This window comes from Danio rerio, chromosome 5, assembly GCF_052040795.2.
Source record: "Danio rerio strain M-AB ecotype USA chromosome 5, GRCz13ab, whole genome shotgun sequence".
Lineage (NCBI taxonomy): Eukaryota > Metazoa > Chordata > Actinopteri > Cypriniformes > Danionidae > Danio > Danio rerio.
The window spans coordinates 13,773,147-13,799,583 of NC_141025.1; the positions used below are offsets into that span (position 1 = coordinate 13,773,147).

Genomic DNA, 26,437 nt, shown 5'->3' on the forward strand with positions numbered 1-26,437 from the left:
TAAGTATTTTTAAAAATGCATTTTTCGAACTAAATCTTATTTAATCAGATCACAAATGTCTTGCTGCCTTTCCAAGTTTTAGAAACAACAAATAATAATTTGACTTCTAGTTGATCATTTGTCATCAGAAGTGGCTTCTATGAAAGGCAAAGGTCTCTAGATTACGCTTATTTCACCAGAATAAAATACGATCATATCATGATTTTTAATTATTTAATTGGGACAGTAAGCTCTTTCTTTGCTTGGACAAAAGTTTTATTACTTAACAGAAACAATGTACAGTATAGAATATAAAGTCATACTGCAGTGGAAAAAGAGTTAGTATCATGTATGACTCCCATGAGCTTAGAGGACTGCATCCATACATCTGTGCAATGACTTAAATAAGTCATTAATAAAGTCATCTGTTAAGGCAAAGAAAGCATTCTTGCAGGACTCCCAGAGTTCATCAAAATTCTTTGGACTCGTTTTCAATGCCGCCTCCATCTTACCCCACACATGCTCAATAACGTTCAAGTGTGGTGACTGGGGTGGCCAATCCTGGAGTACCTCAACCTTCTTTCCTTTCAGGAAGTTTGACGTGGAGGCTGAAGTATGAGAATTCCAATCCTGCTGAAGAATTTGCCCTCTCCTTTGGTTTGTAATGTAATGTAATCCACTCTGCAGATCTCTTGCACGCCCCCATACTAAATGTAACTCCAAACCATGATTTTTCCTTCACCAGACTTGACTGATTTCTATGAGAATCTTGTGTCCATGTGGGTTCCAATAGGTCTTCTGCAGTATTTGTGGTGATTGGGATGCACTGGGATGGGATTGTGATCAACAGATGATTCATCTAAAAAATCTACCTTTTCCAAATAATCAACTAGAAGTCAAGTTATTTGTTGCTTTTACTACTGGGATCGACGACACATCAGATAGTGTAGAGTTGTCATGTTTGCAGGTATTGTGGGATTGTTTTTGTTTGTCACAGGACTCTTCCAATGGGACATTCTGTTTCGATTCATCCAGCAACTTCCAGAAAGTTGCATGGAAAGTGTTTGTAGTCTCCACAATAGAGCATTTCTGTGTTTGTGTCTGTGGTTTTTCATGTCTTTTCCTGAAAGGAAGTTTCCTGTGTTTTCTTGCTTTGTCCTTGGCTGTTTTTGCTGAGTGTGTGAGGTTTTGGTATTATTTTTTTCTCTCTGTTATGACCCAAGTGTGTTTCATTTGACCCTAGGGGCCAATTACACAAGCTCACGGTTTTCTGAGAGTTACGGCCGCTTTCACTTCCTTCTGTAGCCAAATGAGGATGTAACTCACAGAAGCAGTCAGGTGGAGCACAAAGTTCACCTCACAATAACTTTTGAATTAACTTTATTTTTTGGTAAGATTAGCAACCCTTTAAAATAAGGGTCCATTAGTTAATGCACTTACTAACCTGAACTAAGTATGAACAATGTTGTGCAGCATTTATTATTTGTTGTTGAACATTTACTTATACATTAATATTATTCAGCTATTGTGCTTGCTTACATTAATGGGTCACTTTAGACCAGGGATGGGCAAACTTGATCCTCGAGGGCCGGTGTCCCTGCAGAGTTTTGTTCCAACACTAGTCAAACACACCTGAACAAACTAATCAGTGTCTTCAAGATCACTTGAACTCTATAATGAGGTCTGTTTGAATAGGGTTGGAGCTAAATGCAGGACACTGGCCCTCCAGGATCAAGTTTGCCCACACCTGCTTTAGACCCATGTAGTGCATCAAAGGGTTAAAGCTGAATTTTCAGAATCATTACTCCAACCTTAAGTGAAACATGAATCATGATCCTCCAGAAAAGTCATCATATGATAATCAGCTGATCAATAAATATTTATTATTGTTATTATTATTATTATTATCATCATCATCTTTAATTTTGAAAGCTGTTGAGCTGCTGCTTTTTTCATAAATTACATACATTTATCATAAATGCAATAGAGTATAATTTAAAATGCGTTTACTTTTCAGACACCTTAACTCTTTCATTCAAGTAAAGACGTTTATATTATTTATAATGTATAGGGACCGTTCATTCAAAATTGAACATTTACTAATCATTTACTCACCCATTACTTGTTCTAAACCTATTTTAGTTTTTTTTTCTTGTAAACAGACAAGAATATTATTGGGGTGGAAAAGGTATCTAGCATCCATTGACTTCCATAGTATTTTTTTTCTTTACTATAGAAGTCAAAGGTTTCCATCAATTAGCATTTCTCAAAATATTTTCTTATGTGAGAAACTTTTAAAGGGTTAAAACCACATGAGGGAGAGTAAATGATGAGGTGATTTTTGTGTTTGGGTGAACTGTCTCTTTAAGCCCGAATCCCTCGCTGTGGTGTGTCTGTGTTATGGCAGATGAGGTTTGGGTGTGTAAGTGATACCGGCAGGTGATGTGATCAACAACTTGTTGATCCGTCAGTGGTTTTGCTCCTCGAGCCATTACATAACCTGCATCTGTCTGCTGCCTGACCTGCTCCAGTGTCTGTAGAAGTGATCAGGACTCATTTCTGTCCACTGTGTGTGTGTGTGTGTGTGTGTGTGTGTGTGTTTGTGTGTTTGTCATGGCACAGATGGCAGCTTTACAGCATCGCTTTAGTCTCTTTAGTGTCCGAGTACAGGAGGAAACACACAGAAATCTGTCACTGTTTACCCAAACCTGCCAATGGATTCTTGTTTAAATAATGTGCTCCTCTGACCTCCACAATCCTGCTAAATCATTTTTAGTGTCCTTTGTTTCCCCACAAACTATTTGTGTAATAATGCGCTTTTTGTGTTTTGTTTGAGATTGTCAAAATTTTAATTAAAATGCACATTTCAAAGTCATTCACAGGACCTTTAATGATATTATCTAATGGATATTGAAAAAGATGAAATGGCCAAGCATCCAGCCTGAAATATACTATCTCATTGAAGCTACAAGTGTTTTTACAATAGAGAAGTTAAAGGCCTACAAGTCTTTGAATGCCTACAATTTTGTTCTGTGTGGTCATGTGCGAGAAATAATGTTCCATGATTACCAGATTCAAAACTATGGAGTGCTAAAAACCAAGGTTCTCCCTAGCCAAGGACAAGGAAAGAAGACGTAACTGTACAATTCCTAGGTAATCATCAACAGGCAAAACAACTGCATTCTGACAGTGAACTACACCTGTACGGCAGGGTATGTGAACTTACACTTTTACATTTCATTCTTAGCATTTAGTGTCTGCAGTCTAATTAACTATATTTAACTGCTGAAATCATTGCTGCAATCAAAAATGAGTAATGTGTATGATTCAGCATAGCGTGAACTTTCCTAATATGAAATAAGAAATGCAGAGTCAAGCGATTTTAATTAGGTCCTCACTCCATTCAGCTCCCTGTTACCCAAAGACGTCTGTGGTTAACATGAAAAGCAGTGTGGTGTACGGTAAAATTTAAGTCTTTTTAAGTTTTTATAAGTAATTATTATTATTCAGACGCTAATTTCATCCTCACTGTTAAAATCAAGTGCTTACTCTTTTTCTTTTTTCTTGGCCTTTCTGAAAACTATTAGTTTTAAGCATAGGCGTTTGAGCATAATTGCGTTATGCATAAATACAGTTATATTACTCTACCCAACTCAATATGTGCCGTAATAAAGTTTATGCAGTCTCCTATGAGAATATGCGTTTCTGAATGAACATTATGAGTTGGCATATGGCTCATATTTTCTTCAATTTACTGTAAATGTGTTGTACTCTGTTTGGTTGAAAGTTGATGGGTGAGCAAAAGGCAGCTGTTTAATATGCAGCAGTAGATTTCAGATGATGAAGAACTGTATTAAATGTGTTTAATTGCACATTTTAAGGCATCAGTATATGATTGCTTTGAGGATGGCCAGTGTGGTGAGAGAATCAACTGTGTTTTTCAGAATAACAAGAGAAACATGATGCACATCAACTTTAGATGAATGGATAGATAGTTAGATGTATGGATGGATAAATAACATTGATGGATAGATAGACATTTGGATGGATGGACTGACGGATGGGTTGTTTATAAACAATGGATGGATGGATGGATGGATGGATAAAACAAGGAATTGATGCATAGACCAATCGATGGACGGATAAATGGATGGCCTGACGGATGGATGGATGGATTTATAAACAACAGATGGGTGGATGGATTGAAGGATAAATAGACATATGGATGGATGGGTGCATGGATGGATGGATAGACCAATGGATGTATAGAACAATGAATGGATGCATAGAACGATGGATAGATAGATAGACATGTTGGTGGCTGGATGGATAGACCAAAGGATGGATATATAGACATGGATGGATTGATGGATAGATGAATAGATAGACATATGGATGGATTTACATGTGGATGGATGGATTAATGAATGGATAATTAGACGAATAGATGGGTGGATAGACTGACGGATGTATAGATAAACATGTTGGTGGATGGATGGATAGATGGATAGGCCGAAGGATGAATAGACTGATAGATGGATGGATGGATAGACCAATGGATGGACAAGTGGATAAATGACATCGGAGAAAGATAGATAGATAGATAGATAGATAGATAGATAGATAGATAGATAGATAGATAGATAGATAGATAGATAGATAGATAGATAGATAGATAGATAGATAGATAGATAGATAGATAGATAGATAGATAGATAGATAGATGATTAGACCGATGGATGGATAGACTGATGGTTGTATAGATAGACGTGGGTGGATGGATGGATAAAGACTAGTGCATGGATAGATAGATAGATAGATAGATAGATAGATAGATAGATGGATGGATGGATGGATGGATGGATGGATGGATGGATGGATGGATGGATGGATGTATGGGTAACATCGGTTACAGATGGATAGATGGATGGGTAGATAGACCAATGGATGAACAAGTGGATAAATGACATTGTATACAGATGAATGGATGGGTTGATTGGCAGACCTATGGATGGATTGATACAGATGGATGGATAGACAGACAGATGGGTAGATGGATAGATAGACAGTTGCATAGATGGATGGATAGTATTTGGTTAAAACTAGATTGATAGATCAGTTGATGCATAGAGTGATAGATGTATGGATAGACATAGATGGATGGATGAATGGATAAACCAATGGATGGATGAGTGGTTGGATGACATCGGATAAAGATGGATGCATGGATGGATGGATGGATGGATAGATACAGATGCATGGAAGGATAGATGGATGGATGCATGGATGGATAGATAGACATTTGCATGGATGGATTAATGGTATTTGGTGAAAACCTAATATAAAGCAAAATTATAGTACATTCAATGGTTGAATCAATTTTGACAAAATGATAATTGCTCAAATGATAATAGCTTGAAGTGTCTATCAGTTGTATTTTTAAAAATCAGAAGTGGGCAGTTTTGAATGTTATGCTACTTCAATATGGCGGCCATGATTTTTTTCACTCCGAAGTGTCCTTCAGAGGGCATTTTTATACCATTCGAAACACACTGATTATATGAAGCAGTTGCTTGTTTTATCTGTGACTCATCATCTTGTTCAATCATACCCCTAAAGGTCCCATGAAATTAAAATTAAGTATTTTAGATATTAGTATCAGTATGTTAGTTTTTAGCATCTATAAGCTAGTGCGCACCAAACCAGTGACAAAATTCACGCTTAGAAAATATAAAACTGACATAAATATGTAAAGCTTGTAGTTTGTCACGTCCGCCAAAATTGATAAACGGTTTTATTAACGTCACTTCATACTTCAGTTTCTCATCAAATTTTCTTACCTATCAAACGCTCTCTAGTGTCGACATGCCCCGCCCCCTTCAACACATTTCTCATTGGCTTTTCATTTGATAGACCTGAGCTCAACCACTCTCACTGGCAGAGCTGTAATAAAACAACGCTATTGGTTGCTTTTTTAAAAGAGGAGGAGCTACTCTGTCCTGCCCTCTCTTCAGGTTTTGATTGAGATTACGTCAAACATTGAATAAAAATGCACATTTCAAAGCACTTCCCTGGACCTGTAAGATGGTCACAGTTTGAGTTTCTCAGTGAAAGGTTGAAGATTATATTGTCTCTTAGTTCTATAATTCTGCTGCGCAACGTTTAGTTGTGATTTCTATGATCATGGTGTGTTTATTCCTATAAGACTCTCTTAAAGAGCTTTGAGCTCAGCATTAACCATCTGCTCATCTGAGTATCCAGGAACAGGTCATGTTTTCAGTCATTTCTCTAATGTCTGAATGCCAGAGTCTCTGGATTATGTCTGAACTGTGATGATGGACGGCATGTGACTTGACTTTGGCATTAAGGCAAGTGATTTCACTGATTTAAGGCAGAAACAGCCTTATTGCAGCTTTGAATATATAGTCTTTATGATCTGAAGTGTTGGTTATGCTGTACGGGAAGTGTTAAAAACATTTGATGGCTTAATACACACTTCTTTTTCTTTTTTTTTAAGTCCACTGATTATACATTTTAGTTCGAAGTTCTGTAAGATTAAATTATACTTTTGAATAATATTAATAACAATAAATCCTTATATTTATATAGCATTTTTAGACACTCAAAGTGCTTCACACAATGGGGTGGATCTCCTCATTTACCACCATTTTGCAGCATCCACCTGGATAATGCGATGGCAGCCATATTGCGCCAGACCACACGCGCACACCAGCTGATTAGTGGAGAGGACACAGAGTGATGAAGCCAATTACCAATTATGACCAATTATGATATGGGGATGGTTTGAAGGCCCTAATGGATGGAGGCCAGTGGGCAAATTTGGCCAGGATGCTGGGGTTTATCCCCTACCCTTTTTTTCAAAGCATATTCTGGGATTTTAATGACCACAGAGAGTCGTGACCTTGGTCAATATAGACCAAAAACTCTGAGGAATGTTTCCAGAAACTTTTTGAATTAATGCCACGAAGGATTAAGGCAGTTCTGAAGGCAAAAGCCGGTCCAACCCAGTGCTAGTAAGATGTACCTAATATAGTGGCCGGTGAGTGCATATAGGAGTGTAAGTAAACATGCAACTAAATTAGTTTCATTAAATAAAACTAAAATTTAAAATCAAACATTATTAATAATACTATAAAGAACAGAAAGTGTAAAACTAAATAGTTTAAACAAAATTTCATTTAAATAAAATAAGAAAAAAATCTACAATGCATGGAAAAAGTTAATAAACAAAAATAGAATTACATGTAAATAAATTATCCCTTTTTAACTAAATGAAATAAAGATGTGGTTACTCTCTCTCGTACCCAGTGGTGTCATAATAAAAGCCTCTTCACAAACATGAAATCTGAGCTCGGACAGCAGGCGTCCCATCAGCAGCTCTTTGGCCCAAACATGTATTGTGGTGCAGTGCTGATGGGCCAGAGACTGACCTACTGTCAGCTGCTGCTCCTGCCAAACACACCTATACTGTCAGCAGAACACACATACACACACACTCCACCAATTCCCCATATCAGCTGATTCCCTTAGGTCTGCCAGAACCTACTCTCTTTATGGCAAGCCACATTAATGTTTAACCAACCTTAACATTAACCAACATCTGCAAAATTACGATGGTCAGAGTTTAAAGGGGAAAGTTTATTTGACTTATTTGCCTTCTTAAATGGATATATATTTTATTTTTTTTCTTCACTCCCATCAGGTGAAGTTTTTTTTTTCCCTCTCCGCTGTCGCCACTGCCTCGCATGTTTCAGGATTGGTAGAGCTACGCATCGATGAATTTGCTCTTCAGTGTTTGAACTCTCAGTAATGATTAAATCACACTGAACTGAGCTAAACTGAACTGAACTGAACTTAAACACTAAAACCTGAACCACACTGTTCCAGTTACTATGACCATTTATGTGAAGCTGCTTTGACACAATCTACATTGTAAAAGCGCTATACAAATAAAGCTGAATTGAATTAAATTGAATATTTATCCAAAACTGAAAATTTGACAGTATTTAGGCCCCGTTTACACTTATAGGTTTTAGTTTTGCTACGGTTATGCCATCCGTTCACACTATGCCAATTTTCTAGCACCAAAAACGTAGCGTTTTGGAAACACTGAAGTGTGTGTTTTTATTCTGAAACGCAGCTGCTCTGTGATTGGATGGGGGAAACGGAGACATCTGAAAAAGGAGACAAGGCTGCAGACATTCGCCTCTCTGATTGGGGCTTTTTCCTCAATATTAAGTAGCCTACACACAGTTCAGTCTTGCATCGTCTCCTTGTAAGTTCAAACTTCGCAAATTTGATATGGAAAACAAACTCCCGAGGACACGTCGGGTAAATCTTTAAAGCGAACAATGTACTGTATAACCTCATTCACATCATCCAGCTGTAGATCCTTGATGAACTCACCTGAAACCCTTTTCTTAATCTTTCTGAATGAAATGCCTACTTTACTGCATCCATTCAGCTCGCAGCAGAAAAAACAAGCCACGCCCACTCTTTTCTCTTTTTAGAAACTTTAAAGGTTGACGAAACCCTCGAGTACTTTTTTGAGATTTTAACAGATTTGTGTGTGTTGAGCATTACTTAGGGCAATGTTAGCACATGTCAGCTTTAATTGTGGGAAAACTGGATAATTTTGAGCTTTTGTCAGCTAAATTCAGCTTCCGAGTTTAAAATGATTTTTGGGGCGGGATCAAAATCGTCAACGTATCGCAAATATGCAAGTGCAAAGATGACGCGTCATTTTCTCCTTATTATTCATAGCTGAGTTTTCTTATCCTATGAGAAGAGCTGGCTTCTTAATTATTCATGACTGCATAAGCTTTCTGAAGACAAGGCAGACCGGCCAGTGCCAAGCTGTGAGACCCTATGATGATGACTGAGTGAGTAAGACCCCGTCCACAGGTCCACTGCACACAGTATTTAGCTGTTCATGAAGGGTCGTATGTGTTTGTTTCCATGATCCACGAGGTTTGTTGCATGTTTTTCTTCTCGATGCTGTCAGGGCCGATACAGCAAAGCTGTTTGTGTGCAGCAAGCATTTTTGTCGGGAGAGCAGTACGAGAATTGGAGAATGGCAGACGCTGTGTTTTATCAGTTGAGTTCGTTCACATTTGGACACATCGCCGTGCTGTTGTTTTTGCCTAAATCCTCCAGATTACCAACAGGGCTAATGGTTAAAATAGACAGGGCAAGATACCTGCTGCACTGAGTCTGCATTCAGACCCGGGGATCGAGGGAAAAGTCCTCATTCATTGTGTTTATATGAACACGATTACCTTTATAATGATATAAATTGTGGTTATCTGTATATGGAATTACGAACAACAAATGTAGCAGGGCATTAAATTACTGTTTATTTCTTTGTATTTTAACTTTGTAAACTATAAACTCATGCGCCTACTCATGGTTTGTGTCTCATTTTATGAGCTAACAGACAACAGTTGTTCGCTCCGCTCCTTCTCCCCTGCTCTGCTGGCCACGCCCACTCCTGCCCTTTGCTCGCATAGCTCTACGCCTATTATGATGCATCTTTTGATAAAATTTAGAGGTAGACCTGAACCGAAAGTGGGGGGTGTCATTACCCTTTAATCAATACAGTTGAAGTCAGAATTATTACCCGCTCTTTGAATTTTTTTTTCTCTTTTTTTTAAAATATTAGCCAAATTATGTTTAACAGAGCAAGGAATTTTCACAGTATGTCTGATAATATATTTTTTTTATAAAGAAAGTCTTTTTTGTTTTATTTCAGCTAAAGTAAAAGCAGTTTTTAATTTTTGAAACACCATTTTAAAGACAAAATTTTTAGCCCCTTTAGGCAATTTTTTTTCAATAGTCTACAGAACAAACCATCATTTTACAATCACTTGCCTAATTACCATAACCTGCCTAGTTAACCTAATTAACCTGCCTAAGTTGAGCCTTTAAATGTCACTTTAAGCTGTATAGAAGTGTCTTGAAAAATATCAAGTCAATCCTTTTTGAGTTTCTTTTTGCTGTTGGTCACAAAATAAGATATTTTGAAGAAAGCTGGAAATCTGCAATCATTGGCATCCATAGTTTTAGTTTTTCCCACAATGAAAGTCAATTAAATGTGAAAACAGCATGCCACAGACACACAAACATCACTGACATCTGCTGATCATTTTTCATCGATCCACTGAATGCGCATGATCTAATAAAGGCACAGATGCACTGATGACATCATCAGTCTGACACATCTGACCTGAACAACATGCTACAGAAAACCTGAGATCACCAGTGAAATACAAATGAGCTCAGCGTTTACTCTTCATGCAATTTAAAGGCACACGGATGGAAACATATAAGCTGAAACAAGGAAAAATAATGAATAATATTGCATAGATAAAGATGTGAATAAATTGCTTTTGTAGATTAGATAGACAAATTCAACAACGTACTGGAAATATTTCTTTAGAGATTTTGCTCCATATTGACATGATAGCATCACGCAGTTGCTGCACATCCATGATGCGAATCTCCCATTCCACCACATCCCAAAGGTGCTCTATTGGATGGAGATCTGGTGAATATGGAGGCCATTTAAGTACAGTGAACTCATTGTCATGTTTAAGAATCCAGTCTGAGATGATTCTCGTTCTATGACATGACGCATTATCCTGCTGTAAGTAGCCATCAGAAGATGCATACACTGTGGTCGTAAAGACATGAACATGGTCAGCAACAATACTCAGGTAGGCTGTGGCGTTGACATGATGCTCAATTGGTACTAATGGGCCCAAAGTGTGCCAAGAAAATATTCCCCACACCATTACACCACCACCACCAGCCTGAACCGTTGATACAAGGCAGGATGGATCCATGCTTTCATGTTGTTGACGCCAAATTCTGATCTTACCATTCAAATGTCGCAGCAGAAATCAAGACTCATCAGACCAGGCAATGTTTTCCAATCTTCTATTGTCTAATTTTCTTGAGCCTCTGCGAATTGTAGCCTCAGTTTCCTGTTCTTAGCTGACAGGAGTGGCACCCGGTGTGGTCTTCTGCTGCTGTAGCCCATCAAGGTTGGACGTGTTGTGTGTTTAGAGTTGCTCTTCTGCATATCTCGGTTGTAACAAGTGGTTATTTAAGTTACTGTTGCCTTTCTATCAGCTGGAACCAGTCTGGCCATTCTCCTCTGAGCTCTGGCATCAACAAGGCATTTGCGCCCACAGAACTGTCGCTCACTGGATAGTTTCTGTTTATCAGACCATTCTCTGTAAACCCTAGAGATGGTTGTGTGTGAAAAGTCCAGTAGATCAGCAGTTTTTGAAATGCCATGTGATTGGCTGATTAGAAATTTGCCTTAACGAGCGGTTGGACAGGTGTACCTAATAAAGTGGCCTGTGTGTGTGTGTATTTCTTATTTAAATGGGATTTATTGCAGGATTTATTTTTTAAGTGTTTGTAAATGTATTGCTTTATGATTTTATATTGTTAACATTTGGCTTGTATTTAGATTCTGTTTACCTTTTTATTTTTTATGAAAAACTCGATTAAATTACTGTTTACTTTATTTCCTCTTTCTCTTTTGTTGTTATTATTATTATTAGTAGTAGTAGTAGGCTCATTTAACAACTTTCCTAGAGTTAAACAATTAATATTTACCATTTTAATCAATTCAGATTAATTATTCAGATGATTTCTGGGTCATTTTTAGCTTATCTTAGCATAAATCATTGAATTGGATTAGACCATTCAAGCCTAACTCAAAAAAAGGCTCAATGGTCTTAGCTCACAAATTGACTGCAGAAGAGTCGAGCTTTAAATAGGAAAATTATCGGAACTCTTTTTGAAATATTTTGTGAGAGTCTAATGGTCTAATCCGATTCAATGATCTATGCTAAGCTAAGCTAAACGTTCTCCCGCCAGTCCCAGAGATTAATTGATTAAAAAATAGTAAAACTGAACTGATTTACTTTAGGAGAGTTGTAAATTGAGTGTAATTTTTAAAGAGAGGTGGTTTGTTTCTTTAAATCAGCCAGGTTTTTGCGACACTCACTTCTTCTGCTTCTTCTTTTTTTTTCTTTTTTTTTGAAAAAAGGCTCATTTTACATTTTACTTTTTACTAGAGTTAAAGAGTTTAGTCTTACATTTTCATAATCCATTCAGATCAACTCAGGGTTGCATTTAGCTTAGCATAAATCCTTGAATTAGATTAGACCAGGGGTCACCAAACTTGTTCCTGGAGGGCCGGTGTCCTGCAGATTTTAGCTCTAACCCTAATCAAACACACCTGGACAAGCTAATCAAGGTCTCACTAGGTACTGTATACTTGAAACATCCAGGCAGGTGTGTTGAGGCAAGTTGGAGCTAAATCCTGCAGGGACACCGACCCTCCAGGACCGAGATTGATGACCCCTGGATTAGACCATTAGCGCCTCATTTAGAAATGGCCTAGAAAATAGCAACTTTTTATTTTCGTTTAGTCTTAGTACACAAATGAACTACAGAAGAGTTAAGCTTTAAATAGGAAAAAAAAAATAAAAAATTTAAATATTTGAGCGAGAAGCTAATGGTCTAATCGATCTATGCTAAGCTAAAAGTTCTCTCGCCAGTCCCAGAGATCGGCTGAATGGATTAAAACATGGTAAAACTAAACTGTTTCACTTTAAGAGAGTTGTAAAATGTTCTTATTTAAAAAAAAAAAATAAGTGGATTGTTCATCTAAATCAGCCAGCTGTTTGGGATGAGTCACGGTATGCAAAATAGTGCGATTGTACTTGGGGAAAAAATGCTACAATTAATGTCTTGATTCTTTGGGGGAAATCGTCTCCTGAAGTGTCTGGTGATACTTCAGTGTGTTCTGTAGGAAGAGTTGTTATGGCCTTATTTCTGCATGCTCAGTTTTTCAGAGGAAAAACAGACATGATTACTCAACGGTTTATTTTCTTCTTTGTATTTTGACTTCATTTAATTGTTTTGTTATTATTACTTATTTACTCCACTGCTGAAGAGCGCTGGCAGAGCAGAGGAAAAACAAAAGGTTTCTGCTATAAAGCCAGTGATATGTACTTCATAAGCACTGTTAGATTGCAAACTATTTGATATTTTAATATAAGATTGAAAGGAAATGAAAAACTGGTGTATTTTATTTCTGTTGGAAAGGTATTGAGTATACTGCATTAACAAGGGTAAATGTTGATGTGACCTTTTTTCTCTGTTTTTAGGAAATAAAAAAAAAGTGCCTTGAACACTGGATGTTTTTGCTTTATTAGGTCTTCGCATTGATCCTATGGGCCAACCTGATAACCTGCTGGTAACCTACCCACACCTGCAGTTCTCCACGATGGACGTCCAGTGTTCTCCAGCCTCCAGCGACTAGACTGCAGTTCCGCACAAGAAGTTTGGCCAGAGGAGAAATAGTTGTGCCCAACTGAACCTGATTTCTCTCAAGGTTTTTATTTCCTTCACTTTCATCAATTGGTGAAGTTTGTTCCTCACCACTGGCTGGCTTGGTCTGGGACTTGTATAGCTGTACATCGATGGATTTGCTCCTCAGTGTTTGGACTTTTAGCAGTAAAAATTAAACCACACTGAACTGAACTTCAACTCTTAAAAACTGGACTGACATTTTCAGTTTACTATAATCTTCTATGTTAAGCTGGGTCATTGGACCTTTGGGAACAAATGAATCGCTGAACGGTCCATAAAGAAGTCGCTGGGATAATTAGGTAAAGATAAATGCTATGAAAATAAAATGTTTTTTGACCTTGCACACATATCAGCATTTTGCTGGAGACCCCTAAAGCCAAAATATGATAATTTTAATGCAAAACAGGGGTTCTTTAATCTTTAAAGGGCACCTATTTTACCCCTTTTTAAGATTTAATGTAAGTCTTTTGTGTCTCCAGATTATGTGTCTGTAAAGTTTCAGCTCAAAACACTCATCAGATTATTTATTATACCTTTTAGAATTTTATACCTTTTTAGACACACCTGGTCCAGATCCCCCATGATTGCTGAAGCTGTGAATCCTGCATTTGGATCTTGTCCAGCGTCTTCTTCACATGACAAGACTCAGCCACAACATGGATCCTTTAGATCAGCTGTGTCAGCCAAGAATCAAGCACCCTTGAGGACTGTATCTGTAAGTTTTAGGACATTTCAAATGAATCAGACCTCCCAGACTGTATACTTAGTGATTTGTTTGTATCAGGTACTAAATGAGCCATTTAAATCATGGGGGATATGGACCAGGTGTGTGAGTGAAGTGCATGATGGCCTTTGTAGTTCATCAGTGATTCTGCAAAGGCTGGACCGCTGGTGACCGTGACAAGAATCATCACCAACATGACTCCAGACACAAAATTCAACACTTTGAAAACAGACAATTGAGCAGATAAACGCAACAAGCATACAAAAGCAGTTTTTTTATACAATTGAATTCTTTTATTCTGCATTTCAAATATGTACATGATAAAAAAAGGATCCTTTTTCCTTTTAGCAAAGGTTCCTCTGCTGTGGACACTTTTCTTCATACTTTATCTCCTCCTCCTCTTCTTCATGCTGGCTTCCACCTCCTCCTTTATCTCGTCCTCTTTTGTCTCACTGTTCCTTTTTCTCCTCCACTTCTTCATTTCCTCCTTCTCAGTCTCCTTTATCACCTCAGTGTCCCTTTTCTTTTCCTCCTCTGCCCGCTTCATGTTCTCTTTCTCCTCCACCCTCCACTTCTGATTCACCTCCACCTTCTACTTCTCATACTCCTCCACCACCATCCTCTCATCCTCCTCCATCTTCTCCACCTCCATCTCTTCTCCCTCCTCCACCTCCATCTTCTCCTCCTTCACCTTTGTGTCTCCTCCCTCCGCCACCTCCATCTCCTCCTCCACTGCCATCTCCTCTTCCCTTTTCTTCATGATTTCCTTCATCATCATCACCTCTTCCTCCACCTCCTTCTTCATCCTCCTCCTCCTCTTTCTGATTTCCTCCAAAGTAATCGGAATCTCATCATCTGTTAAAGGAGAAGCGATTGCCGTTTACACAAGGGGACCTTAAGCTCCAGCTAAGGGTGAGTGAAGCTGAAGTTTCATTATAATAGATTTATGCAATAACAATCGTTCACCTTTAGAGGATCTTAAACAGCACATCTGGCACATTGATCGTAAAAAACGTGCCAGTCTGTTCTTCTTTTTGTCCTTTATGTTCACCTCATCTGGTAAAAGAAATGATTGCAGTTATTTGAGAAGAAATGAAAAATATGTATTTGTTATTTATCCTTCATGAAAACCCACCATTTTGCAATGCTAAGCTACTTTAACCATGTGATTTTGCATTGTGTTTTATTATTATTTATCGCTTTAACTGCCTGCTCTATCAAATGATTGACCATGTTTTGATTGTGTTAATCATGACTGTTAAAGTTATACCATTATTATGGTTCACACTACACTCTCAGAAATAATGGTACAAAATTGTACCAAAGAAGGTACAAACACTTGTCACTGGGGCAGTATATTTTTATGGAACAGAATTGTAACTTAGGACAAAGAAACACATTTGTAACATTGCAGTTTGTACCTTTAAGGACATGATTTGTATCATGGACAACCAAAATGTACCTTTGGTTTTTAAAACCTGCAGATACAATATTGTAATTCATCAAAGGTACAAATCTGATCCACGAAGGTGCCACTACAGTGACAAGACACTTTGTACCTTAACAGTGTCAAATGTGTTTCTTTAAGAACTATTTAAGGGCATTTTCCATATACAAAATGCGTAAATATATTTTCAGTAAATATTAAATGCATTTTAAACAATGTTTTTTTAAAAGTTTCTGTTTGTTTAAATGCACCTTTTCCATTTACAATAAGGAAGAAAAACACTAACATCAATCAAAAGATCTATTTTTTGCTAAACATTTAACAACACTTTTCAAAAAAAGTTACAGAAACGCATTCTCCCATGTACAATATAAAACTTTTTTCTCCAGTTTTCACACAATACCTTTGTAATCACTTAAAAGTTCATTTAATTGACTTAATTTTAGAATACAAATAGAATTATGCAAAAGTATTGTAATGAGATATGCACAATGTTTGATTAGCTTTGCAATAGTTTATTTTCTGCATGAACACTTTGCATATGCAGGACTTTTGCTAGCTCGCGTACATATATCAATAATGAAAATAGAAAAAAAAGTTTATTAGAAATGTCTTAAATGTTTAGTTTACAATACCTTTAGTTTTGTTTTACACTCTCAGAAATAAAGGTATGCTGTCACTGGAGTAGTACCTTTAAAAAGGTACACGTTTGTGCTTAAAAGGTTCATATTGATACCTAAAAAGTATATATTCGTACCCACAAATTTTAGGAGGAAAACAATTGTACTTTTAAGGTACTTATATGTACCCTTGAGGTATTAATATGGAGTTTTTCTGTACCATGATAGGTATTTCTTTTACAAACGCAAAATGCGATCCAAAAAAGAATGTTCTTTGTGGGGCAGTTAAAGGGTTATTAGAATTGATTATAATAATAGATTTTAATATCATTTTCATGGTGCACGAATGGCAACAAAAACATGTTCAGAGCCCTTTTATAAGTTACACAAGTGAATTCTTTATTGTAGTGAGGGATTTGAGACTAAAACTGTATCAGAAAAGCTGTAAATGGGATACAACATTCATTTACAGTTCTTAAAGAGACTAGAATTCACAATATCAGCACTGTTTCTGCTAGTCCTTAACTGTGTAGTATGGAATAAGAAAAATCACTTTGTTAAACTGCAGAGTTGAATTTTCAACATCAAAAGTGGCCAGAGCTAAAATCAACTGTAAATTAACGAGAACAGTAAATTAAAAGATTATTTACAGTGTTCAGCCTTGAAAAACTTGATGGAAAGGTGGCTTAATTCATCTCTAATTGTGAAAATGTCTGAACATTCATTCATATCACAACAACTTACCATTTGTGTCACACAAAGTCTTCACTCTTGCCCTGTGAATGCCTGGTTTTTTAGGTTTCAGACCTGGATGGTATTGGTCAACCATTATAATTGGATGTTCAGCCATAAGCCACTGAGATGTAATTACAGGGTATTTGATCAACGGTATTGAAAATAGTCGAATTAGAAATCACTGGAGAGAATAATACAAGTCACTACTACACCACTACAACAAACCAACAAAGAACTTCTCAGTTTTGCAAGGCTTAATGTTCCGTTTGGAACTACGATTAGAACACATTCTACGCATCATAGCTCATGACACAGCATGTTTTGTTTTAAATAGATGCATGAGGATGAATGCAAATGGCCTAAAAACAAATACAATTCACATGAATGATCCATTTAAAACAGCTTTTGTCTCTTAGATTAATCATACAGCCAGGATAAACGCTGTTTTAAATTGATTATTCATTTAAAATTGATGTATTTGATGTATTGATGTATATCATTTATTAAAAATCATTTATTAGAGATTAATCTGAAGTATTCTGCTTTGATACGATCCAACCAGCATAACAAACCCTGTAAAAAGTGATTAGTTACTTAAAGCGAGTAAAATAATTGCCTTAAAAGCAACAATTTGACTTCACAAAGATAATGTAAGTAAATCCATTATAATTTGAAACTTAATTTTTATAATTATGCAAATTTTACTTACTTTTTTTTTAAAGTCCACTAATAACTTTTTACAGTGTCACACTATTTTAGCATGGCTGTTTTCAAATTATCCTGGTACTTATTACAATATGACATTTTTGGTGCTTCATTAAGCCTATAAAATCTACAATTATAGCCTGTGTGGAATTTAGATGACACATCTCCACATTGTGGAGTCTGGAAGAGCAGATTTATTTTACTGGATGTAATTTTTCTAGATACAGAAAAGCTGATTTTTTATATAAAGGTGTATTGAAAAAAGAGAATTAGTTTATTATTATTTTTTTAAGAGTACATTTTGCATAATTATAAAAATTATGTCGCCATAACAGTTCCAAGTTACAATGGGTTTTCTAGACACTCAAAGCGCTTTACACACATTGGGGGAATCTTTCCCATGTGGTCTTCCATGCAGGTACTGACTGGGCACGTCCCTGCTTAGCTAAGATAACATTAAATAATTTGGTAAACAAAGACAAATCCGAGATGGACTAACCGATGAAATCTGCTCTCGTTGGGGGAGGTGATGACAGAACTGCCACTGACAAGCTGGGGGTCAGAGACTCCACATAAACTTAGGCACATCGTCAAAGATGCACTACCTTTGTGAATAAACTGCTGATTCGAGTTCAAAACAACTACAACCTCGCCAGAAAAACTCTTAAAACTTTATTTTGTGACACAGTAAAGGAGTATTAGCCATAGCCAACAGCCATAGGCATTTTATCCCCGCCGTCTTTTAAAAAAAACACACAATCTCATTTGAATTTAAAGCGACAGTCACCAATATCATTATTTGTGGTGTATTTTGAGCTAAAACTTACATGTACACTTACATACACACTCATTTCAATCTTTAAATGGAAACATAGCTGCGGCTGCACTACTCCTACATAACAGTTAAGGTAAATAGGTTATTCAGTGATAGTCAGGGGCTTAGATCTCTCTCTCTCTGTCTGTCTCCACAGGTTCAGGTATTGCTGTATTACCGCAGCATCCACCCATATGCTTCGCTTCTCCACTGACGTCTAACACACTCATCAAGCCATCCAGTTCTTCAGTACACAAGCCAACGCCATCAGAGAGAAACTGTTCATGTGCAGCCCAGAGAAGAGCTGCAGCGAGAGGACCACCTGAGAGAGCCCAACATTCACTGTCAACACACACAAATCACACACTTATCACACCGCTGTCCTGCCAAACACAAACACCACCCCCATTACCTTCCCGTTTGAAGGTTTGTATGATGGGGCGTGGGCTCAGCAGAGACACAGATGCATGCTGGGATGTCTGTGGACTCCTCTGAAGCCCAGCTCAGTGATCCCGGAGCTGGAATACTATAGTAAATTTCTCCTATTCCCCAAGAGACATTCCGGATAACATCAGCATTGACATGTTTATACACATGATTTGTTTTGTTTTGTTTCAGAAGCTTTTGTGCATGTGATATGAGCTTGTGTGTGTGTGTTGGACTGACAGATGGATGGACGGAGAGAGAGAATTGGTTTGTTGAACCTCAGCTGGCATTTTTGGTGTCAGCTGTAAAAAAACGCCAGCGGCACAAAAAGTGTGTATGCATTGTGTGTGTGTGTCACAGTGATCAGAGTCTCAGTCATTTTAACAATCGGAGCAATCTAACACTTCTCAGAAAACCTGCATATCTTAGTAATTCAGAAGAATATAAAAACAAACTGCATCTTATTATGTTTTCTCCTGTACAGTAAATGTTGTAAGCATTTTCTTTCTGCATGAAATACTAGTCTGACTTGACAGTGAGAAATCCAGACTCGGAGTTGCTGAAAGATTTGAGTTTCAGCTGACATGATGGTTGATGGATGGAGTGTTTGGAAAAACTCATTTTTATTTCTGAGTAAAAACTGTCAATAAAACTATACATTTAGTCATTTAGCAGACTCTTTCATTCAAAAGCGACTTACAAGATTATAACACTTATAGCATTTGATAATATTAATGATGTCATGTGCTGTTGTTGTTTTCCAGGTTAGAGATCAACATCCTGTCAACGTCACTGTTTTGACTTGGTAAAAACCTACAGTAATGACAGTCAATGAGAGTCAATGACGTATTTTCTATTGGATTCAAGTCAGGTGATTGGCTGGGCCATTCTTCATTCTTGATTTTCTTTCTCTGAAAGCATTTGAGAGTTTCCTTAGCTGTTTTGGATTATTGTCTTGCTGAAAAGTCCACTCTGGTTTCATCTTCATCATCCTGCTAATGTAGATGTTGAAATGAAGTAGCTAAAATTCATTTACAATGAGGAAGGGCAGAGGCTTGGTTTCTAACTACTGAGAGATTTCAGCTGCTGACTGGGCTTTCACTGCCTTTCTACACTTTTATTTTTTTATGTGTTCAATACTTTTCCCTGTGTCATTTCATTTTATTATTCATAACTTCATTTGTAAACTAATTCGATTTCTTTTCTTCGTATTTATGGATTTCTTTGGTTGTTACCAACATCTGAGGAACATGTTGGTACTTATATTCACAGCTGCATGTCTTTCTTTTTCCAGTAAGAAGATGCTTCTCTTAATTATGCATGACAGCATGCAGGATTTCTAATGAAACTTCCACTGATGAAATCAGTAAGTGATGGACAGCTCTGTCGATCAAATGTGAGTTTGTTTTTACTTTGCATGAGTTTCCGTGTGGCAGATATTATCGTCCATAATTTATCCTGAGTTTTCCATTACAAAAGCAATTTCTTCACATCTTTACAGATTATATTCTGAATCAGCACCATAAAATATTCGTAAATGTTATTAAAGATGCAGCATATAGATTCACTCATTTTCCTTCATCCTAGTCCCTCATTTATCAGGGGTCACCACAGTGGAATGAATCGCCAACTATTTCAGCATTTGTTTTATGCAGTGGATGCACTTCCAACTGCAACCCAGTATCAGGAAACACCCATATACCATTCACACATACACTGTGGTCAATTTAGCTTATTTAATTCACCTATGGCACATGTCTTTGGACTGTGGGGAAACCGGAGCACCCGGAGGAAACCCACGTAAACACGGTGAGAACATTAAAACTCGAACCAGCGACCTTCTTGTTCTGAGGTGACTGTGCTAACCACTGAGCCACCGTGCTGCCAGCATATAGATTATATACACTGTTGCGTCTACTTTTTTTTTCTCCCTTTTGACTGTCTCTCTTTTACACTTCCCTCCATGAAGCACGTTAACCACACCTACTTTTGCAAACTTTTTAAAGGGATAGGTTACTCCAAAATGTAAATAAACTTAAAATAAAATAAACTTTAGTGAAATTTCTTTCATTTGTTGAACAAAAAACAAAAGAATCTTGGGGAAAAGCAGCCACTGGCATCTGTAATAGGAACAAAAAAAGACAATGGACGTTTTTTTCTATGTTTTTCAGTACGTCTTTCTTTGTGTTCGACAGAAGAAAGAAACTCAAAACAGGTTTGGAACTAGTGGAGGATGAGTAAATTATTGCTTTAAGACCTGTGAAAACTGAGTCACAGATTAAAAAGAATGATATAATACATTTCATTATAGGGATCATCTACATTTTGTATGGTCTGATGATAAATCGACTGCTTGTTTAGGATAGGATAACATCTGATGATTGTACTCTTAAAAATAATCTTGCAATAAATCCCATTTAATCCCAATCGATAATGGCAAATAAAAACGAAACAAGAAAATGGAATAAAATATCATTGTAAAGTGCAATTACATTGTAAATAAAAGATATGCATGAAATGATATATATATATAGATAGATGGATGGACGGACGGACGGACGGACGGACGGACGGACGGACGGATAGACAGACAGATAGATAGATAGATAGACAGACAGATAGATAGATAGATAGATAGATAGATAGATAGACAGACAGACAGACAGACAGATAGATAGATAGATAGATAGATAGATAGATAGATAGATAGATAGATAGATAGATAGATAGATAGATAGATAGATAGATAGATAGATAGATAGATAGATAGATAGATAGATAGATAGATAGATAGATAGATAGATAGATAGATAGATAGATAGATAGATAGATAGATAGATAGATAGATAGATAGATAGATAGATAGATAGATAGATAGATAGATAGATAGATAGATAGATAGACAGACAGACAGACTGGATAAGATCTGGTGATCGTCAAGACACCCTAAAAATGAAAATTCTCTCGTCATTTACTCATCGTTTATTTCTTTGAGTTTTTTTATTTTTTTGAATGCAAATGTAAATATTTTGCAATATGTTGGTAATAAAATACAGCTATTGATTTCTAGAGTAGTTGCTTTTCATACACTGTAAAAAAAATCTGTTAATTAACAGTTCCTGTATTTGGTGAATCTCAAGTTTTTTCAGTTTATTTAGGGTTGTGTATTGAGCTTGAGCTCTGTTCTGTCGACTTTTGATGTTTAAAATTCAACTCTACAGTTTAACAAAGTGACATTTATTGACATTTTAATAGTTTGATATGATATTATAATGTAAAAGAAAAAATATAGAGAGAGAAATAAGTATGTAAAATAACAGAAAACATACTGGCAGTTTAGTACAAGGTTTTTGTACATTAATATAAAACACCAGCCCAGACAATCACTTTAAACTACTAAAAATGTTCATAAACGTCAGTTTTAAAGTTAAAAGTTGGAAGGAAGATCAAGGTCCAATAACGCAACTCAAAAACATAAATAAACAGGGGAAACATTTTATAAACATGAATCACAAAATACAGAAAACTGCTACTTTGCTGATTTTTTTACAGCATACTATGAATGTCAATTGCCGTTTTTTCCAACATTCTTCAGATTATCTTTTGTGTTTAACATAAATTCATAATTCCCACAACCACTTAAATGTGAGTAATTGCTAATGAAATTTACATTTTCATTGAACTTTCCATTCTAGACTGTCACTCTCTTAAATAAAGCTGAAAAAGCTGAGATACCTTTTCACTTAGGTACTAATATAAAAGAGTGGGGGTTTAACCCCAGCAAACCTGGCCAAATTTGCCCACTGGCCTCTGTCCATGGCCTCCCAACCATCCCTATATCATAATTGGCTTCATCACTCTGTCTCCTCTCCACCAATCAGCTGGTGTGTGGTCTGGCACAATATGAATGCAATTAAAGTGCTTTAAGTGTCCAGAAAATGCAAGGAATTATTTATCCACTGCCATATTGTATAACCGCCATAAATCTCTCTTTTTTTATTTACTCCAAAAAAAGGCAATATAAAAGTAAGCAATTATTATTAAATGCACTTTTAAGATGCCTTTAAATAATTGAAATGTTTTAAAAATGTTTTTAAGCTACCAATATGGGTCCTTTAAGTACAAAAGTGTATCTTTTGATTAGGGTATCATCACGTTGACAGCTTTTCTACATTTATTCAGGGTGTCCACAGGGTCTTAAAAAGTCTTAAATCTCAAAAACAACATTTTAGGCCTTAGAAAGTCTTAAATTCCCTGAAATATTGTGTTGTAGGTCTTAAATCTTTTTTAATAGGTCTTAATTTTCCTTTGTTATTGTATAGCTACCCAATCTGGCCAAAACCCATACAATCACCAACAATCTGACCTGCCTTATATTATATTATATTATATTATATTATATTATATTATATTATATTATATTATATTATATTATATTATATTATATTATATTATATTATATTATATTATATTATATTATAATTGAAGTGATGATCTTTTCTAACTGGAATATTCCCTTGTGTTTAACCCTGTATAAGTCTAAAATTTAATTCATAATAGTCTTAAAAATTTCTTAGATTTAACTTTGTTTCCGAGACTGTCAAAGTCCATGTATTTAGAGTCAGTGTGTTTAGACCTGTAACACGACACTATTCTCTAACAATAGTGTATGATGTTGTAAAAAGGATAAATGAGCTTAAATGAGGACATTAGGATAAGAGAAAGCCATTGAACACCCTGGTGTGAAGAGCACTGGCCATGTTTACGTGTCTTCAGCTGTTCTTCTGCTTCTGAAGGGATGATTCACCCTGCTGCTGTCACTCTCTGTCCGCCTGTTTGCGTGTCTCTCTTTCTCTCTCTCTGCCAGTGTACTGCTTTCTCTTTGTACGCAGACCCAGGAGAGAATCTGAGGTCAATGCATTCAACACACTTGAGTTTTGTGTATTAACAGCCGAGGCGGGTTTTGTCCTGCGTCACGGCTCTGCTTTCAGGCTCCGATAAACGTCTGAGCAGAAAGCAAAATAGACAGAAGTGAAATGGTCTCGTATGAACTGTTTGGTAACAGTCTTAACTCATTCATTTATCAAAGAGAGATACAGTTGAAGTCAGAATTATTAGCCCTCCTGAATTATTGCCCTCTGTATATTTTTGTACCCAATTTCTGTTTAACAGAGAGAAGATTTTCTCAACACATTTTTAAACATAATAGTTTTAATAACTCATTTCTAATAACTGATTTATTTATATTTATTATTTAGATTTATATCTTTGCCATGATGACAGTAAATAATATTTTACTAGATATTTTTAAGATACCAATATTCAGCTTAAAGTCTCTTTTTTGCTAAAAACATTCTTTTAAAAGGAGGTTTTTATGAAAAATAGTACATTAGTCCCCGCTCTCCCCTACCAAGGCAACTAAAAACGTCAGAGCTTTTCTTTCAAGCCTTAAGTTTAACTTGATTTGCAACATTTTGAATAGATAAAACTTACTAAAATGGCTATTTAAATTAAATGCATGCGAGAATTTAGCCTAACTTTAGCTTAAAGTGCACTTTAATAGCTTAACCAGGTTAAGTAGGGTTATCTACATTCACCGGTCACTTTATTAGGTACACCTATCCACCTGCTCATTAACACAAATTTCTAATAAGCCAATCACGAGACAGCGACTCAATGCATTTAGCCCATATAGACATGGTCAAGACGATCTTCTGCAGTTCAAACCGAGCATCAGAATATAGAAGAAAGGTGATTTAAGTGACTTTGAACGTGGCATGGTTGATAGTGCCAGATAGGCTGGTCTGAGTATTTCAGAAACTGCTGATCTACTGGGATTGTCACCTACAACCATCTCTAGGGTTTACAGAGAATGGTCTGATAAACAGAAAATATCCAGTGAGCGGCAGTTCTGTGGGTGCAAATGCCCTGTTGATGCCAGAGGTCAGAGGAGAATGGCCAGACTGGTTCGAGCTAATAGAAAGGCAACAGCAACTCAAATAACCACTTGTTACAACTGAGGTATGCAGAAGAGCATCTCTGAATGCACAACACATCCAACCTTGAGGCGGATGGCTACAGCAGCAGAAGACCACACTGGGTGCCACTCCTGTCAGTTGAGAACAGGAAACTGAGGCTACATTTCGCACAGGCTCACCAAATTTGGGCAATAGAAGATCGGAAAAGCATTGCCTGCTCTGATGAGTCTCGATTTCTGCTGCAACATTTGGATGGTAGAGTCAGAATTTGGCCTCAACAACATGAAAGCATGGATCCATCCTGCCTTGTATCAACGGTTCAGGCTGCTGGTGGTGGTGTAATGGTTTGGGGAATATTTTCTTGGCACACTTTGGGTACATTAGTTCCAATTGAGCATCATGTCAACGCCACAGCCTACCTGAGTATTGTTGCTGACCATGTCCATCTCTTTATGACCACAGTGTACTCATCTTATGGCTACTTCCAGCAGGATAACGCACAGTGTCATAAAGTGCGAATCACCTTAGACTGGTTAATTTAACATGACAATGAGTTCACTGTACTTAAATGGCCTCCACAGTCACCAGTTCTCAATCCAATAGAGCACCTTTGGGATGTGGTGGAACGGGAGATTCGCATCATGGATGTGCAGCCAACAAATCTGCAGCAACTGTGTGATGCTATTATGTCAATATGGACCAAAAACCTCTGAGGAATATTTCCAGTACCTTGTTAAATTTATGCTACAAGGGATTAAGGCAGTTCTGAAGGCAAAAGGGGGTTCGACCCGGTACTAGTAAGGTGTACCTAATAAAGTGGCCGGTGAGTATAACATATATAAAAGAAATAAGACTTTCTCCATTAGCAAAATATAATAGGAAATACTCTGAAAAACGACCTTACTCTGTTAAACCCCTCTTGGGAAATATTTTAAACAGAATTAAAACTTCACAGCAGAGCTAGTCATTTAGTCTTCAGCTGTAATTGAAACCTGTGAGGCTCTCAGACCTGTGGCTGAATATGTGCTGTTTCTCCTTTGGGTCTGTTCTGTTTTCTCTACTTTACAGTTTATCTCCACTATCAAGACGGAGACTCTGAACAACCTCTCCATTGAACAGCCCGACTGTATATTTTCTTTACTGCTACAGCAGAGACCAGTCTCCAACAGTAAGATCTCTATGGTAGAGTGTGAATGTGTGTGTGTGCTCAGACCACATGCTGCTCCTGAAATAAACACTCAGGCTAAATTTAGCATTAGCGCTGACCCCAGAGGCAGTGACTTCTAATGGATCACTAATGCAGCATTGAGACACCAGTCTGACTTCATGATGCGGGTCTGCAGAGGGAGTTGCTGGAGGTTTAGCTGCTCTGTTTTTATGCCTCCCTTTCATTTCTCTCTCTCTCTCTCTCTCTCTCTCTCTCTCTCTCTCTCTCTCTCTCTCTCTCTCTCTCTCTCTCTCTCTCTCTCTCTCTCTCTCTCTCTCTCTCTCTCTCTCTCTCTCTCTCTCTCCTGCTCTTTCAGCTAATGCAGTGAAGGTTGAGTGTGTGTGTGTTTGTGTGTGTGTGTGTGTGTGTGTGTGTGTGTGTGTGTG

At 37.0% G+C, this 26,437-nt stretch overlaps 1 protein-coding gene and 1 long non-coding RNA gene across 6 annotated transcripts; one reads left to right on the top strand and one right to left on the bottom strand.

Annotated features, from left to right (window-relative positions):
* The first annotated feature begins 13,190 nt into the window (after positions 1 to 13,190).
* Positions 13,191 to 19,533, top strand: LOC147843881 (uncharacterized). Of its 5 annotated transcripts, none has more exons than XR_015491005.1 (4): positions 13,239 to 13,694; positions 13,936 to 14,110; positions 14,180 to 15,031; positions 18,598 to 19,533. It is a non-coding gene; the product is annotated as an uncharacterized LOC147843881 (long non-coding RNA). The 5 variants fall into 5 exon arrangements; XR_015491008.1 differs by having other exon boundaries at positions 14,468 to 15,031; XR_015491006.1 differs by having other exon boundaries at positions 13,239 to 13,417.
* Positions 14,390 to 18,728, bottom strand: LOC147843882 (uncharacterized). Its single transcript, XM_087253297.1, has 3 exons — positions 16,931 to 18,728; positions 15,086 to 15,175; positions 14,390 to 14,974 (listed from the first exon to the last, which is right to left on the bottom strand). The coding sequence occupies exons 1-3, from the start codon at positions 17,034 to 17,036 to the stop codon at positions 14,712 to 14,714; spliced, it is 459 nt and encodes a 152-aa protein (XP_087109423.1). The 5' UTR covers positions 17,037 to 18,728; the 3' UTR covers positions 14,390 to 14,711.
* Positions 19,534 to 26,437: the final 6,904 nt, after the last annotated feature.

Bases quoted from the DNA above. Each gene is read 5' to 3' on its own strand.
- LOC147843882 (XM_087253297.1), bottom strand. From the start codon at position 17,036: ATGGCTGAACATCCAATTATAATGGTTGACCAATACCATCCAGGTCTG. The intron at 15,176-16,930 runs GTAAGTTGTTGT...TTCTTTTACCAG, and splicing joins GACTTTGTGTGACACAAATG to ATGAGGTGAACATAAAGGAC. The intron at 14,975-15,085 runs GTGAACGATTGT...CTCCTTTAACAG, and splicing joins CTGTTTAAGATCCTCTAAAG to ATGATGAGATTCCGATTACT.